Here is an 18913-nt window from a genome sequence, read left to right as displayed (position 1 = left end):
TTTTATTCCCGTTCTATAAGATTCGTACATGTATTGTCAAAGCAACATTCACGAAAAGAATAAATCATCTATAACGGATCCTACTGAGGGTCGGCATTGTTGACTGTATATATAAATATGCAGACACTGATCCCATTTTGTGCTTAGGGGTCATACATAAACGATGTGATAATTTATATAGGAAGGGGGGGGGTTTGTTTCTGGCCGAAGAATACGGTCGATATTAGCGTTGGGCGATTTTGAATCGATGTTCCGAAAATCGATGTTTTCATTCCGATTAATCGACTTTTTGAATCGATGTTTGGATTATCTAAAATCGGGTGAATCGATTTTCTTCATTCGATTTTTTTGATTCGATTCATTTTGTTGAAATCGATAAATATTTCTTGATGAGTTGATGAATTATAATCCAAATTTGAGTTAGCCTTGAAGTATTAGATCTGTTTAATTGAATTCCAAAACTGGTTTACTTGAAATAAGTTAAAATCGAATGCAAATGCATTATGTCTCATTTCAAATCTCTTAAATTTTTATTCAAATTCGATTCGAATCGATTCAAAAACATCGATTCAAAGGATTCAATTAAATCGGTAGATCGATTCGGTAGCTCAGATGTGAATCGATTCAGAGACATCGATGTTATTGAAACAATTACCCAACGCTAGTCGATATATATTTATTTCAATTTTAATTGCGGAGGAAGGGTCTTAAATTCCGGGTTTCACCCAAGTAACCAAATGGCACTATAATTCGCCCTGCGTGCTAATAAAGGCCAATATAGAGCTAACATGTCGTAAATTGGTCGTACAACAGCCCTATAAGCCTAAAAAGGCGAATTTGCGAGCTAGTGGCTCCTTGGGATGAGCACTGCAAATCTCACTTCTTGTTATTATAATCTCATCCTTAATAGCATAAAAACTACAAAATAAATTGATAATAAGAATACACCATAGAACAGTGGTCAGCGAACTGTGGCCCGCGGGCCACATGCAACCCTTTGCAAGGTATTGTGCGGCCCGCGAGACTTTTTCGGAAATAAGTGAGTTGCTGCCCGCATGTCATGATTTCATTGAAAAAGAATTATATTTCTTAAGTCCTTACAACTAAATACTTAAGAAATTCACATGGCGAGATTTCGACAATACATTCTGCACTCCATTGTGCTGAGCAGACGGAATGTTATCTTGTTTATGTTTCATTTCATGATCAGCTCTGAACTTTGTCTGAAGATTCTAAGTTTTATCAAGGCTTGAATTTTCCATACATCCTAAATAAGAAGCTTTTACAGCTAATTAGCTTAAAAGCCTTCTGAACCTTAAGAGAGCTTTGGAAGAGCATTTCTCATGTTAAGGAAATCTTAGAAATATGGATGGATTGAAAATCTCGAAGAATATTTATTTTATACTAGTGGTCCCGGCAAACTTCGTCTTGCCATCAAGTAGGCTGTTGGAAAACGTAATGGAACGCCCCGTGCCAAATGGAAGTTCAGTTCACTCCTGTTTTTTTTTTTTCAATTTTCCGTTAAATATCCTTTGCTTTTTATATACACAAACACGTCGGAACACTTCAGGAACATAACTATGGAAGAATTTTCAAAAGCCGTTAGCCCGTTCTCAAGCCATTTCGTGACATATGAACACCATTCTATTTTTATTTATATAGATTCGCATTACAATTCTGTTGTAATGGCATTTTTTTAAGTAGACTTGAACTATAAATACATATATAATTATTGAAGTAGAATCAAGAAAACTCAGAAATAACTCCTAAACAAAATACATACTTTGCTTTAAGATTGCACTGAACATTTGCTGTCAACTGGAATTTTCCGTAGCAGTAACGCTTCTGGTGAATATTTTCTTATGTCTCCGTGTTCGAAAACGTTAAAAAAAACACGGACATCGCCTTCAGCCATTTAGCTGCACAGACTGTAACTTAACACTAGACAACGGAACAAGCATGCTACAGTGGCACAGCCGAGAAACATTCCTGACGAAAAGTTTCAATGGCATTGAATGCAATTGCTGGATGCCATTCGGGGCATTTGCTATCAGTTACAGTACTTAGTAGTGTACAAATTGACAACATAAAAGTTTTGATATTTTTTTGCTTAAACACTATGAAAATTCAAAAACGTTTTTGACTACCCTTGTGGGGTAACTTGCAACAGCAATTTTGATCTCAATTGTTTGATATTTCTTGCCGTTTGTCATCGAAAACACATGAAAAGGCAAAATTAAACATATATTTGTACAGTTACATTGAAATGTTTGTACCTCAATCAATTCAATACACTTTTTGTATTAATTTTTGGAAAACTTAAATAAATCGTATTATTATTAGATTTAGTCTTATTTTCTTCATGAAAATGAAGAATAATTTAAAAAATCTGCATTAAAATTAACTTACAGATCAGTCATTGGGAACTCTCTGCATGAAATGTGATGGAAGTTATGCCAAAACCCAACAGAGACCATTTTGAAACATACATATCAATATGTTATACGTCGCTTTGATTTAAATATGTCTATAAAATAATTTATGTGAAGTAAAACCTAAAATACCATTGTATTTGTAGAAAAGTTGCATTAAAACGTTTTGATGGCTTTCCAATAACTGTCAAGACTTATGATATGCTAGAATTTTCCAGTGTGGACACCCTATTTAATGCCAATGAAGTTTTCAATCAAATTGGTTCAATACTCATAATTCAATCAATAATATTTAGTTTTCTAAGAGAAAACTAGCCTGTTTCTGATAATTGTCATGCTTTTACTGTAGAAAATTATTAAATGACCATAATAACACGATAAGGGATACATTTTTAATAGTGTACTTTAGGTAGCACTGTGTGTTGCATGTTACCCCACATCAGGGGTAGCATTAAAAATGCATATTTTTCGTCTCTCCTGATTCCAGAAAACTAAATACTGATAAAATTAATACCGCGTGGTATTCTGTACGTAGCGATTAGGGTACCAGATGGTTTTTGTCTCATCTGAATCCTCAATTTTTTCATCCATATTGCTTTGAAGTTGAAAATTGTTGCAAGTTACCCCGTTTGACGGTAATCGAAATTGCCTAATTGAACATGTATATAAGCATCGCGTAGTTGCAAAAGTGTGGTCCTTCTAATTCCTCTCACTTTTTCTACCACTTTGCTGAGGATTTTCTTATTGATGTTGATCATGCAATATTGTTAATTAAAAAAAAAAAATAATAAAATTACAAACCAAACATTGCTGCGTTCAGTTGCTCTTAGTCTTTTATACAACTTAATGATAAATACAGAAATATTACTAACCAATTAGTGCTGCCTCACTTTGTTTTATTCTTCAGAACAACTTTGCTGAAGACACGAACATTCTAAGTAAACAGGTTCATGAGCTAGAGCCTTCTAGCTTACTTACTTACTTGATACTTGATGGGCAACAATTCCTTGCTATTGCGTTGAATCTACGCCGAATGAAGAAGCCTTCTAGCATATGACCAAATTACAAGCGGCAAAATTGCTAACCAATCAGTGCTGCCTCGCATTTTAAGCTTCTTAAGCTTCTGAACAACTTTGCTGAAGACACGAACATTCTAGGTGGTCATGTTCATGAGCTAGAGCCTGCTAAAATATGACCAAATTACATGCACACTAGCGGCAAAATGGCGCATTAAAATTTTCAGCTGATGAACGCCGTAAGGCTTCTAAACAACTTTGCTGAAGACCGCAGCTTTCTAGAAAGTAAGGTTTCCAAGATATTGCGTCATTAGTGTAATAGTTTACGGGTGATGCTAAACTTTTTGGGGTGTTCGTGTAATATTCAATTGAGGTGTTGCAATACTAGATGATGCGATTTCATACTTATGGCGGGTAGTGCATTTGATCTCTTAAATTGCTAGTCCGTTGTCTAGTGTCTTTTTTTTAAAATGCTAACCGAATTTTGTTGTTACAAAACTAAAATATTCAACCCTCCATGTGTCGATATTGAAGGGAACATCGACTCATGGAAATATCGAGTCATGGAACAGCAATGCTATAGAAAGCTGTCTGAAGGGACCATCATAGTAACGATGAAATATGATTTTTAGTATGGTTCCATGAGTCGATATCGAGTAATGGATCATCGATTTATGGAGGTTTACCTGTATTTTAAATTCTTCGAAATAGAGTCTTGCATGTCTTGCGGCCTGCATGTTCTTAAAGTACCAAAGTGGCCCGCATAGTACTTAGGCTGAGGACCACTGCAATGGAAAGAAAATAGGTTTCTGGGACTCTGGGACGTGGTTCCCTCCAACTGAGCACGTGGTCCTCACCAACTGAACAAAAGAACACTGTTCAGTAATTTGGGTCACTCTGACTGAACAATTTCTTTCTTCTTTCTTCAGTGATTGTTTTGTTGGGTCAAGGCATTGAAGACCAGATATATTCAAATATGCGTTCAATCAAAGAAGAAGAAGAAGAAGAAATCTATGAAAGAAGTTCTAAATAGGCACTATTTCTGGAGGGAATCCATTGCGGAAATCTTTGAAGATCCCTTTAAAGAATTTTAAGCAGTTTTCCTAAAGAGATTGATGGAGAAATCTTTGGTTGAATTCTTTGAGAAATTTTTTGAGACATTTCTTGAGAAATCTTCTAGAGAATCATTTTAGAAATTTTACGAAAATTCTTGAAGAAACTCTAGGAAACATTTTCTTAGGGACTGTTTGGAAATCTCATTGAAAATATCTAAAGAAATCCCTAGATAAATTTGAGAAATAATCTTTTTGAAACGATCCGGAGTGGAAAAGTTACCTCACATTAATGATTTCAGTAGACGATTTGCCCTTTGAAGAAAGCATCACACTACGCAACGCCCAGAGGCACTGTCGAAATACGTTTCTCACGAAAAGTTTTCCGGACTGAAGGCTGGTTTGGTACTGACAAGAAAAGGAATCTGGAGGAATGTGGAGGACCAACCCTCCATGAGTCGATATTGAAGGGACCATCGACTCATGGAAATATCGATTCATAGAACAGCAATGCTATGGAAAGCCTTCTGAGGGGACCATCATAGTAACCATGAAATTTGATTTTTAATATGGTTCCATGAGTCGATATCGAGTAATGGAACATCGACTCATGGAGGTTTAACTGTACGAACTATTTATTCGATCGATTTAACGTGAAAGCTCTCGAACCAACTTATTATTCACTAAAAGTTGTTTGCACAAAGTTAATATATTCAACCGCAAAATTACAACCATCTGTTGTTGTTGGCATTCCCAAACTCTGCAGTATGCTTTCGAATACTAACTTATAAATGAACTGAGTGCCGCACTCATCCGTTCGACCGATGCCATTAAAGAGTTAGTTAGCCGTCATCCGTACAAATTGAAAACGAGGAAAAACTTTCCCTACTCCGTACCTCGTGGCAGAATAACCATTTAGAGATGGCCAATTCCATAAAATGAGCAAACCATGCGTTGGGACGAACTGTAAAAGGAAAAAAATCTCTTGCAATTTGAAGCAAAGCTTTCAAGAGGCCGAGAAAATTTAATTTGCCCAAGTGGCTTTTTATTCGCCACTCTTTTGCACCCTATTCAGCAACACATTAGACACAGCTCAGCTCGGCGTTGGAATCTTTTTCCGCAAGGGGACACCAATTCGATTCAGTTTCATATCGCACTCCCAGTTATATGACGAGGAGCAAGTGTTTGCGTTTTCACCATTCGGGTCTGTGTTCCTGTCTCTCTGCGAAACCACCGGAACTTATGTTCAGTGTTCATGTTTAGAAAAACGGTTCGCCGTAATGAACTTGGAACCCAGAAGGGAAAATTAGCATTTAAATATGTGTGCGACAATTGAGTTTAAATTGTGCAAACCGTTAATTTCATATGCCTTGAATTAGTGTTGGAGAAACATTTTTATGCTTCTTTTGTAAACTTGATATTGAAGCACCCTCAAAAACAATTTCGTGAAAGCGAAACTTTTCAATGGAAGAGGCTGGGAGGTGATCCTTAGCTAAAATTTAATTTTCTGTTGAACCTTTTGGAAATCCACTTGAACGAAGTTTTATCAGCGATTGCGAACTTGGTGACTTTCAAAACCCATTATCAGTTTGTTTTTCGTTGAATTCGGTGCTACTGCTGAGGGTGAATTGGTTGGGGATCAAATGGTGGGCTTAGGAGACAATGCAAAAAGATCGTCTTACAGCAACGTTGCTTTCAAATTGATTGGAAAATGTTTTTCATTCAATTTTCACCACTGACGAAGCGAAATAAAGCTCATTCCTTATCCTTATTTGGTGTGTATCTCTCGTTAAAGGATTCGATTCAAGTAAATTTCAGCGGATTGATTGATTGAATACTCCAAAAGTAATCAAAATGTTGTAACATACCAAACGTCACGTGAAGTTTAATCGATATTCACAAATAAACTCCAACATGCCTCGAGGGTGAATTGCATTCCGCTTGAACTTTGAACCAGCTTCTTTCCGCTTTTCGTCAATGCTTCGAAGGAAATTGATTTTCCTGCACAATAGAACAAGCACCTCGATAGTGTAAGTAGAAAAATGCGAAAAATCTTTCGCTGTCAACGAAAAGGGGCTCCAGTCGCTTTGTCCTCTTACTGTCGGTTTTTGCAGGCAGATGACGAAAATTCTGAATGACGCTTGGCATGCTCTTCGAATCGAGACAGTCTCAAGCAAGGTGCAAGGCAAAAGGTGAATAAATCAATGAGCCAGAAGACTTTCAATACATTGGTTCACTGAATCATGCTGATGCACAGTGTGTTGCTGTATGGGCAAACATCATATTTTTAGTTATTTTGTTCTCTACGTAAACGTGTATTGGTAGCTATGATGAAAGCATCACAATTATTGAATAGCATCAAAAGTGACATGTCGAAGAGATTAAAACTTTTTAAAGGTATTATTGAACCAATTCCTGTCCTCTTTAGCCTATAGCTAGTTCTTCACCATTGTTGGGGAACCGGGCAATTACCTCCTTCGATTGGTTGGGGCGGCTCTTCAGCACTCGACCAGAGTTTGGGGTTGGATTGGGTGGGCAACAATCGGTCCTTTATTTTCCTTCCAGGGGCACTTGGTCTATTTGGCCTTATTCTTCCATGGCTTTAAATGGTTGAACACTCGCGGAAAATTAAAACCACTATATTTGTTTAAAACACACAAAACTACAACGGACTACATTTATTCTTCTTACGAACTAACATCGATCTCTTAAACTAAACACGAAAAAAAGTACGGCCGTGCGTAGGCCTCTAACCGGCGCGCCTGTAATCGGATGGAATGGTCGATCTTAACTAACTTGCGACACCGAAAGGCCACTACAAACCCTACGCAGGGATCTCAAAGATCAGTGGATGAGAGTGAGATCTCTCTCCTCTATAAAATCATCTCCTGCAGCATATCCACCACTGTAAGATCAGACGGACAGCTCTCCAACGATCTCCTGCGCTGATATCACAGTGGTCATCCAGCAAAGCAGGTAGCCACGAATGGTTGTTTATCGTCAGCTCGTCTGGTCTCCTTCTACTGCTATCTTTAGCCTGCCTGGCTGGCTGATCTGCAGCTATTGTTTGGTCCAAGCTGATGGTCGCAGTTGGTTACTGTGGTCCAGTGATGTAGCTAGAGGGGGCTTAGGGATTCGATACTACTTCCCAACAACCATAATAAACTGAATTTGAACTACTTGAACAGATAAACATCTTGAGACGAAGCAACATCTAACTTTGTTCATGGATTATTTTTTTTAATCAAATTTCTCTCTAAATCTTTAAGTGTCATATTCGCAACTTTTTTTGTTTGTCACCAAGTTTTATGATAATTTTTCAACCAGCACACATTTAACCATTTATCAGGATACCTACGACAAAAACATATGATTCCTGATTTGTGTCCCACTTCTCCGCGCATTCAACGCACTATGCAACGATGCATTGCATCGCAATGGCTTGAGCCCCCGTTCTGCGACAGAATTTTTTTTAGCAGAAAGGTTTGAATATGGATATGCTAATCGTACAAGCAACACGATCGATGATAAATTCAACATTTCTTTTCAACCTGCTATCATCTCACGAAACAGTGTCCCATAGTATTTACCTCATAGTGCTTGAAAAGATGACCTATGTCAGTTTTATGATGTTAATTTCTTTTATCATGCAAAATGAATCTTTATGTTCATTACTAAAAAGTTGCATTTAAAATATATTAAAATAATTAATTTGGAGCATTATGAAATAATTATGCATTTTCTGCCATGAATAATATTGAGAATTTCGTGGGTATTGTGACAGCTTGAGTATCGGGCATAGAAATTTTCAATAAAAATTTAATTATGGAAACTATGTTTAAACTTTCTTTCTGGCAGAACTCCAGATCTCAGCCTTTTTTCTTCCGAAGAAAATCATCACACAATTGTGACGCCTGTTTCTGTATTTCCTTCTTGAATGACTAATTTTCTACATCAACTTAAAGCAGCCAATCTTCCTCTTATACGTTCTGCTCTTGTCGACATGATGACTGAGCAGTTTTCAGGTGATTCGTTGCTAGAATCATCCACACTAAACAAAGGATGACGCAGAATAGAACACAAGCGATTCAGGTATCATTCCGAAAGACGGGTTTTCATCGCTATCCTGACGTCTTTATTTGAATATTTGCTTCCCAACTGTTTTGACACTAGTTTTGACCTAGTTTACATTGGCGTTTGGAAATATTTAGCCGGAGAAACCTTCCAGTATTTCTCTAATTAACTTTTCAAGAATTCTTAACAGAATCTTATTTGTTTGCCAGCAATTGATCCGCTAGAAGTTTTTTATCAGTTTATTCAAAAAGCAATTCAAAATTTTCCAATAAATCTCTCAGAGACAAACTTCTATTCAACTCAAAGAGCAGAGATTTCTTAAGGAATGACTCTTAGGTTTAGAAAAACATATCTTGAGCAATTTCAATATTAAAATCCTCTGGATGCCTGGAGAGATTCTTGATTAATTTTCAAAGATATCTGTGAGGATTTCTAACAGGAATCCATATATAGAACTCACCAAATAGCGTAAATCTAATAGTCTAACATGAATCTACCAGAAGAATGTCACCAAAAAGCTAACAGTTATGGCAATCAGCCATGAATCTGTTTATAAACTCATCATACAATAAATGATTCAAAAAGATTAATAAAACATTGATAACAAAATTCAAATTTTTGTGAAATCTGGGTTGAAACAAATCATATAAGAAAGTTAAAAAAAATCTGCTGGAGATTCTATCGGAATCCCAAACATCAGCGCATCAAATTACGATTATTACTTTTATTTATAATTACACTATTAAATCGCAACGAATTTACACATATACATCTCAGGTACCTAACATAAAAGCAAGTATTTCATGTTTCTTAAGCAAAATGTGTCTAGTACTCGTCACCTACAATGCACTTCAGTCGGTATCACTTCTGACCGGAAACATGAACAAGACTTGCAGCTAACGGGAAAAGTTCCCATCCAGCACTGGATCGTATGACAGTGCGCTCTGAAGGAAAGTTTGCGGAAGTATAAACTTTCCTCTCACTTGTTCATTTTAGTTGTTCAGGCAGTGCTCTACGTGTTCATGCTTCAAGGTAGAAAGCCCCATGTTAATTTAATTGCTGGAAGTAGGCTGCCTTCGGGGTTTGAATCCGGAAATGAATGTTAACGAATAGGAAATGAAGCGTAACACAATTATTTATAAAGTTTGGATAAGGTAGGTCGGCCAGAACTGGAATATTACTGGTTGCCGCATTTGGCATATCTCTATGTATAAATTCCACAGCTATTCGAAATATGTATGTTTCAATAGGGATCTAATAGTCTTCCAGATAGGAAACATTGTTGATTCCCATGAGAGAATAATCTTAATTATCGAAATCGCAGTAGGCTGTATGCACGGTTGGCTGTGTTTTCGCCATAAGATTTGTAACTATGTTGAAGATGGCCTTAAAACGCCGATGAATTATGTCCATTGTCCCACAACATAATTTTCGTCGGTAATCCTGTAGAGTCGTTGGGTGGAATTCCGCATGGAATCACAATCTATCGGCGCTGGAATCGCATCAGGTAGCTTTTGGATGGAAGAAAGCCATCTGAGCATCCTCGCTGCAATATCATCATATTACCCAACACATCCAATCGATTGATCCATTTGTAATACTGAATACTGAACGAAACGAATATTTTATTTTCAATATTTTCACATGGTAATTGTTTATGAGATTCTCAGAACCGCCTCCCCTAGTGGTCTTTTAACCATACACAAACTTCTAAATTTGTTTGCACCTTTGGTCATTAGCCAGAATTCAATTGAGAAGATGTTTTAATTTCAAGTGGTGCACAATGTACATTGCATAGCTTTTGTGCATCTCGGAACACTGGCCAACATCTAATCACGTATAGCTGTCGTCGTCTATTGAAACCAAGTTGATTACCAAATCTTAATTGAATTAAATTGAGCTACACTTCCGTGAAAATGTTTTGGATCACCCCCAAAGTTTTTTGTGCATTTCTTTGTGGTTACATGTCCAATTGAAATTTTATGGCGCATTTGAAGCCAATGAGTAAATATTACTTGTCAGGTAATATGACAAAAACAGTTTATGAATTTTGAGTACTAAATTTTTACTTGACGTTCAGAAATTTCTCAAAACTTACACTGGAAAAAATCCTGGTTTATTTCAAACCAGTAATGGATCAAAACCATTATCTCATTAGCTTTCAAGAGCACTTGTGGAAGTAAATAATATTTTTGACCATTTCATTGAAACGGTGCAGAATTAAGTGTATTGAAACGTTTGAAGAGCAAACATATGAAAAAGCTAGAATGAGTGCATTTTGAATCACATTCCCATCCGCGGAAGAAATGCGAAAGCAAACGGATACGCCAATGAAGAGTCTGCGAGGAAAAAAATCAATTGAAGAAACTTGACTAAGAGGATTGAATATCGATAACGTATACTCAAAGATATCAATACCAGTTCTTAGGTGGAATGTAGAGTGCGACATCTCAGGTTGAAACCATTTCTTCCGGTACAGCTAACGTGGAACAATCAAACTTTTTTTAAATCTTCGTTTGCAAAGGAATAATGGGAATTATAAGTAATAATTTATATATTTAACTATTTCTTCTGTTTTATTTTCCCATATTCAGAATCGAAGGAGTCAATCCATTAGATTCGTACATAGTGTTATGCACTCACCACATGATTAAAATTACCACCGAATATTGAATTATGGAATTGTCGATGTCAAACCTTATTGAAATACCACTTTACCAGAAATAATCCTTTATAACTACAATGGTCGTCGAACAATCGATTTCACAGCATAGTAGCAATTCATTTCATGCACTCTTTTATCTTTTTCCAGCAAATTCCGACCACGGCCATAGCATGTCCACGCGTGTCGGTCATTTCTACTAATGGAGCATCTGCTGCACTATGAAAAGCCAATAAGTACAATTTCGCAGAAAATTTCGCCACTGATTTCACACCGACAATGGCTCCAACTAGCAAATCCAACACTTCGGCTGGCGAAAACCCGTCATCAACAAAAGTGACCAAAAATGCTGACTCGCGTAGATCGTCGACATCGTCCGCGTCCAGTTGCGGGAAAAGGAAGTCCAGGAAGTGCAAACAATCAATGCAGCAAGCAGATATCGAAACACAAGCCGCCACCTTTTCGAGCTCGGCCGAGCGCATCCTCATCGGTAATTACAATAATGATTCCAAAAGCACTGCCAGCACAACTAAGTCCGAAGCGCAGGAATCGTTGGAGTTACGCAGGGCGCTCCGGAATGTGAATTTTATGCTGATCGCACTGGTGTGTTGCATTGGAGGGCTCTCGATATTCGGGCTGCATTATATCAATGCCCGATTGAATCATCCGCGCCTATTGGCCACTCGTGCGGAAGTGGAAGAAATGGTGGAAAACTATTTGAGAAATAATATCAATAAATTTAGTGAGGATTTAATAGCCCATGTGCGAACGTCAGCAGAGTTCAGGTAAGTGCTGGATGACTTTTTACGATATGGCACGGCATTGTTTCTCAGTTTGTAGTTGGCGACGCACCGTTAAATGAGCAAACTTGTAAATTCTTATAAAGTTTAGGTTTTTCCGAGATAATGGAAATGAAATGGAAACGAAATGAGGTGGTAAATGTGAAAAAAAAATATTCCTTAGCTTAACAGTCACACAGTACAGTGACCCCACAGTTATGGATCAACTAAGGTTGATTTAAGTATCAGAACAAAATATGATTATAATTGGTTGTTGAGCATTCAATCACTGTCTATGTCTGTTGCTATGTTATTGGATGTTTTCTAGTTCTTAGGTAATTTCATACCACTATATGCCACAAAAATATTAACTATTATGGATTTTTGAATGTGTTGCCTGAATTGATGAAAAAGCTAGTGCTACACAATTCGCTGTAGCTAAGCTTACTATCAGTATTTAAATTTTTTAAATAATGTACAAGCTTAGGCGTAATTTACTCAACACATTTACTCTTGAAGTCAAAAAATTATAATCATTTTTGTATAATAGAATCTTTTGATCTAGAAGACGTGCTTATTTCAAACGAAGTTTTATCTGATCATATAGTACGGATTTTCAAAGTTTATTACCTACTGGATTTCAATGGTCAAATTTACTGATTGTGAGAATGTCAACATCTTTTTCAAATTAAGAGGACCAATATTAAAAGTATGAGGCAAATTGTGTATAAATATCAATTTCGTCCCAAAATTAAATATTTGTTTTTTTTTTTAGGTTGTTATGTGTTGTTCTATGGAAAATCAAAATGGTTGACTGATGAAGATTGACGAAGCATTGATTCTATCGGAAATTGTCATTGGCGTAGAATTGTCAGCCTGAAATGTCTCTTGCTGAGAGGAAATTTGTTGAATAATCCAGAAATACTTTTACTTTCAAAATTAGCATAGCGGTAAAGAAAGCTGTGGAGAAACGTTTAGCAGAATAAAGGGGGAGGAATTTTATAAGATATTCTTCAAAAGATTTGTAAGGTTTTTTAGAAACAGGTCTTTAGAAACAGTTTTATTAATAATTGGCAGAATCCATATCCTGGGATTGAGTTCTTGTTCAATTCCAAGGCAAAATTTAAAAAGGCTGTTTGGCAGAGTTCTTATGAATCCAGATTTCAAGGACAATTTCTAAAGATGGAACTTCTTGAAAAATATGTTTTTTTTATTCAATTTATTAGAGATGATTCTGTAGCTGTTAAGAACCGAATTTAATACTGTACCATTCAATTTCACTAGAATTTGTATCCTTTGACAAATGGTATAGTACTAAATTCGGTTCAACGTTTATTTATAGGTATTTCACTAAACAGCTCGAAGATTTATTATATAGATAATCACTTATCTTTCGTCATTCTGTTGTATATCTGGTATTTCTACCTGCTTTACATTTACATTTTGTTGTTTCTCTTCCCATCGCATGGCACTTGCTTGTGCCTCTTACAAAACTCTTTCCATACCCCATAATATTTTTTTATACTTTAAAAAATTAAAAAAAGGCAAACTCTAGAAATTTGTGAAAATTTAAAAATTCTTATACGTATGTTTCCTTATTTTTGAAAGTTCATCAGGAATTCTTTAGCAAATTCTCAAAGTAATGCAACAATTTTCTCCAAGATTTTATTAAGTGAAATCTTATACTACGAATTTTACCATATTGAAATGGTTGCTATTCCGTGATTGATTGAGGTCTGTGAAGATGAACAAGGAATCAACTAGAAGTTCGGCTGGGATTGGCCATAATCTTCTACAGTGTGCATAATTCAGTGCCTCTATTTATACAGGGTCAATAACGGCGCCGGCCACGTCCTTGCAGTCAGGTGGGATTGGGAGATGGATTGTTAGTGCGTAACCTTTGCTATTTGGAGACCGTCTTTACCTCTGCATCTCCACAAAGGTTACTGGGAGGGATGTTTATTAATTGGGAGGATCGTTGGGTCACAGGATTCACTTTGACAAGCGATTAGACCATGATAAACAATTATTTGTGAGATATAAACATGCCGTTGAATATAATAGTTTCAATTGATATGAATAATTTCCAAGTAGAAGAAATTAATGTCGACACTTAAAGTAACGAACCATTCAAAGTTTGTTGAACAAATATCTAAATGCGTCATTCCTACAGCAGTAAGGACGAAAGCATGTGTTATCATATTTAACTCATATGAAAAGTAAAAAAAAACTCGATTGGCTGGACCATCACAGAACACTCTTATGCCGACACTTGCAGTGGCAAATCATTCAAAGTTTGTTGAATAAAGTAAAACTTTTGCAAATCTGCACTCATAGTGTCGAATCATCCAAAGTAATTCTTCAATTACAAAATCAAAGGTAAAATGAAAGTGTTTTTTTGGAAAAAAAAAAAATATATGTAAAACATAAATAGTTTATAAAAAAGATTTTTGCCGACACTCATAGTGACGAACCAATCATAGTTTGTTGAAAATTCGTATTGCCGTTTCACCGCTGAACGATTAAATGTGGTCATACAAATTTTACATATTTGAAATAAAAGCATGAAACGAGCTCACCAACTGATACTTCATCCTTGACTGAGCAGCCAGAATCTAGTACTATACTATTTAATTCCACTAGAGTTTGTATCCTTTGACAGATACGCGTATTTCGACCTCAACTGTAAGGCCGTCTTCAGTGTCGTGTACTAGACTCGACTTCAGTACAGGACAGTACACGACACTGAAGCTCGGGCTCTTCAACTCGCACTTTATAAGACATCTTTGTCAATGTTCTTAAAAAATGCCAATACTTTCACGTTAAATTTCCACAGTTTTTCCACAATAATTCAATGATGTTGTTCAAAAAGTTTGTTTCAAAATTCTGCAAGTAGAAAAAAATGGTTTCTACGTCAATCTGTTCGCCATAGTACCATGAAACTTCGGAGTTCATGCAGAAAAATTTTTGGGATGCTAGATACAAATACCTTCAGTGGAAATTCCATTCGTTTCAACGCCAATAAATTGGTAATTTTCAAAGAGGAAGGAAAAACAACATTTTTTTTTGTAGTAAGTCCTATAAGCTTTTCTGTGCAATACATCGTCAGAAATTTCTTCAAAACAATTCCACCACATTTTTAAAGTTACCGGCAACAATTTAGTACACTTTCCGAATGGAATATTAGTTGAAATTTTTCAACAAATTCATATATAAGTTCTTCCAAAACTTTTTTGTATGTATTACTCTAGAAATCTGTTATAGTCTATGCTATGCTATGCTATGCTGTATTGCTCTAGAAATCTGTTATAGATTGGATAAAAAGGTTTCTAAAGAAATCTCTAAAAAGATATTTAGGTTTTCCTGGAGTAGCTTATGAATAAAAAATGGAGAATGAATAGATTTCTAGATGTTATATTTGCAAGAATTTCGGAATTGACATTCGGAAGCATTTATGGAGTAATTTATAGAACCCGAAAGAAACATGATGGAATTGCGGGAGGAAATTTTTGAAAAATTCAAGAATGAATTGCAAATTCTCTACTCAATCTGTTGTTTGTTTTTTAATTCATCAGAAGAATCGCTAGTGCTAGGAAAAGATTTGAGTATATTCTCAGAAGAGATTTTAAAAGAAATGTTGAATATATTCCACTAGAAATTTTATAGGAAGGTTTGACGTTTTTCATAATTTTCAGAGAATTTAAGAGTTGTCTGTGAAAAAAATACAGATAGATTGCGAAGAACCTCTATGAGAAATCACAAAAAAAAAACATTTTCCCATTAGAATCCTGTTTAATTGATTATGAAAATATTGTGGAATACTAGGAGGAATCCCTAGAGTAATACTTGGAAGGATCATGTGATAATTTTGCAGAAAATCCGGATATTTTTTCTGCTAATTTTTCAAGCAAACCTTGGAAAATTTCCGATAGATTATTTGAAAGTTTTGTTGAAAAAAAAAAATGAATAGAAACTTAAGGAAGGATTTCAAACACAATATTTGAATTCCTTAAGGTGAGGATGAATCGAAGCCACACTTCAAATTTTCAAGAGCACGGATCCGGAGAACCAAACATCCGTTCAAGTTGAAAACTTGTTGGTCACTAGCTGGTGGTGACCAATCGATTATTTTTTCAGTTCAAACGGATGTTTGGTTCTCCAGATCCGTGTTCTTGAAAATTTGAAGTTTGGCTTCGATTCATCTTCACCTTAAGTAAATATAACAAAAAAATTGCAAAAGTGATCAATTTACTTCTGGTGTACGGTACAAGCTTCAATTTTGGGTTAATAATTTCTCATAATGGAAGAACAGCATTCGACTATTATCGGCAACCAAAATCAAAATGCCAAACACACAGTTTTCTGCTTTCAAAACACAGGATTACTTTCAGCTAATTAACTATCAGCATCCCTCTGTAAAGATTTCGCATACTGAACGAGCAATTTGTCAACAACAAGTTGTCATTAATGTAAATAAATACGGCTGAAATCGTGTTGAACTAGCATAATGTTAAAAAATAATTAGGATGAAGAAAAAATGCGGCTGATTTTGAGCTGCCGACAATAGAACAACAAATTAATCTGGATCGCATCATCAACCAAAGCTGACTCCTAGATCCTTACCTTATCCCACTCACCCAATAGGGCACTCCATAAAAATCCTCCTCTCTCTTTTACTCTTACACTAAATTTGTAAACAACAAGGCCAGTAAACGTCAAAATCCCATAATAAATCAAAACAGGGCAGAGGCCTATAGCCTTTCCATGACATCTGTGGAGATGCAGATCAGTCTCTAGTAACAATAGTTATCTAAAGATATTGAATCCTGAGAAAATTGAGAGTATCTCTCACGTATCGCTCTCTGTAACTATCTTAACATTCTCTCTTTGGGGCTCTTTTTCGCTGCTCATATTTATCAGACTTGTTACAACTTGCGATACATTGTCGAAGACCGCAGCAGATGGGACGTTTTTCTTCGTTTGCTTTGATCGTGCTTCAAAATCAATTGAGAGCGAATTCTGCAATGCCTGGTTATGTATCTCACACTACTTCCCTTCTCTGGTGACCATATTGGGCGTGGCCAGTGCCGTTATTAACTTTTATACTTTGAACACTCGATTTATGCACTTTGAGAGTGGTTAGATAACCCCAACCCCATTTCATTGAATCTCTGTACAACTTCGATTGTTCTGGCCAATCACATATTATTATATAGAAAGAAAATCTTTAAATTGAATGTAGTTCAATTGACAATTAGACAATATAAACGCTGCTTCTATTGCTGCCCTTCATAATGAATGTTTCAATTCTAACGAAAGTAGTCTACAACAAACATGTTTTCACAATTGCAACTCTGTTCGTAGCACTCAGAGTCTAACTTGTTTAAAACGAAAGTATGAAATTTGTGTTGCCATATTTGAGAGGAAGATGGTTCATGCGGTGCAGTCTCCGGGGCTTTTAAACATTCTAGAATTGAGTCACGAGCCAGGTGCCGGCAGTGTAAGTGATGTTTTAATTAAGTCTTGTTAAACTGAATTGTACAGGTGCAGTTGGTCATGTGTGAATAGAAGTTCTTCTTTCTTGAACATGTTTTCAGACATACTTTGTAATGTCTGCTAACAAGTAAACCATGGGAGAGCTTCTCATTCCATTTCTGTCTCGTATGAAACTTCTACTGCTTCAATGGGTAGTTCTGCTGCTTGGTGTGATAGATGCAATGAGCAACCATACTTGCATGTATCATATCAAGTGTCGTACGTCTGAAGGAATGGATTGTGAATGGAATCACATTCTGAGCTATCACTTCACATTTAAATGCATGGATTGATATCGAAAAAGTCAGATATTGTTATCGATAAATTTAGCAAAGCATCGATTACAGAATTCCATTAGAACTGGTACGGAGCAAAAAATTAAAATTTACTGTATCAGCCACAAGAAGAATTCTAATCTAATCTTTGATATCTGTAAATCGTTATTGGTTAGCCTCAATTCTTTAGCAGATCACACACACCTAACAAAAATCCAGAATGCTAGCTTCTAGCCTACATTTTCGAGATGAAAGCAAGGTTAGAAACAAAGAGAAAATCGGAATAGTACTTTTCGACAGGTTATAAAACGGCAAAGTTAAGCTTGTTTAACACTGAAGGAGTGCTTTCTGTACGGCAAACTGAGGCTAAATTCATTAATGTGGAGTAAGCCCTTGTGGCACATGAAATTGCTTTATTGCCAGGGCAGTCCGGAAAAGTTTGCCCCATCCCTTTCAACTAGTCGATGAAGAGCAAAGCGTACCCTTCTTCAGAAGCCTGGAAATGTTGGATGCTGTGGGTGTTGATTGGGGGTGATTATGCTGCCGTAGTTTATCATTCCGGTAAATTTGTGTGAAAGAAAGGAAGCCTTCGCACTAGGATGAATGGGCAGAGTCGAGCCTAAATCGGTGGTCAATTTTCCAGACCAATAATGTGTGGTCAGGAAATGAGCTTGTTTGGCCTGAATTTGTATAGTAGGTGGAGAGATGCTGCAAAACTGAAACCATAAACATGGATGTTACATTGATTGCAGGAATGTGTACGACATTGAAAGGTTTGTGAAGGTAAGCTAACACCTGTGAGTGAAGACTCAGTGAATCGATGAAAATTTTACTTTGCACCGTAGGTGATGGTCTATTGAAATGATTCCCAAAGTGATCAAAATCGCTCAGCATTTAATGAAGAAACGTTGATTTTACCCCATTACCCGAATTTTATAACACGAATGCCGTCATCCTAAATGACCCATAAACGCGAATGACATAACCCCGAACTCCATTATCGCGGGGCAATGTCCTTGGAAGTAATTAAGCATTCGGGGTAATGGAATTCGAGGTAAGGTACACCAGGACAAGTTGAAACGGCTGGG

The 18913-nt window shown here is 36.3% G+C and overlaps 1 protein-coding gene across 4 annotated transcripts in view; it reads left to right on the top strand.

Moving 5' to 3' along the window:
- Window positions 1–18913, top strand: part of LOC5566132 — a 150624-nt gene that overhangs the window by 39460 nt on the left and 92251 nt on the right. For all 4 annotated transcript variants that reach the window (XM_001650443.2, XM_021839706.1, XM_021839708.1 and 1 more), the window contains one exon: window positions 11387–12021. In XM_001650443.2, the coding sequence (XP_001650493.2) occupies window positions 11516–12021 (506 nt within the window). In that variant the 5' untranslated portion in view covers window positions 11387–11515. The remainder of the gene's footprint in view (window positions 1–11386; window positions 12022–18913) is intronic.

Source organism: Aedes aegypti, chromosome 2 (assembly GCF_002204515.2).
Source record: "Aedes aegypti strain LVP_AGWG chromosome 2, AaegL5.0 Primary Assembly, whole genome shotgun sequence".
Taxonomy (NCBI): Eukaryota; Metazoa; Arthropoda; class Insecta; order Diptera; family Culicidae; genus Aedes; species Aedes aegypti.
The sequence above is the reverse complement of the archived record's forward strand: the minus strand, read 5'-3'. Positions and strand labels throughout refer to the sequence as shown.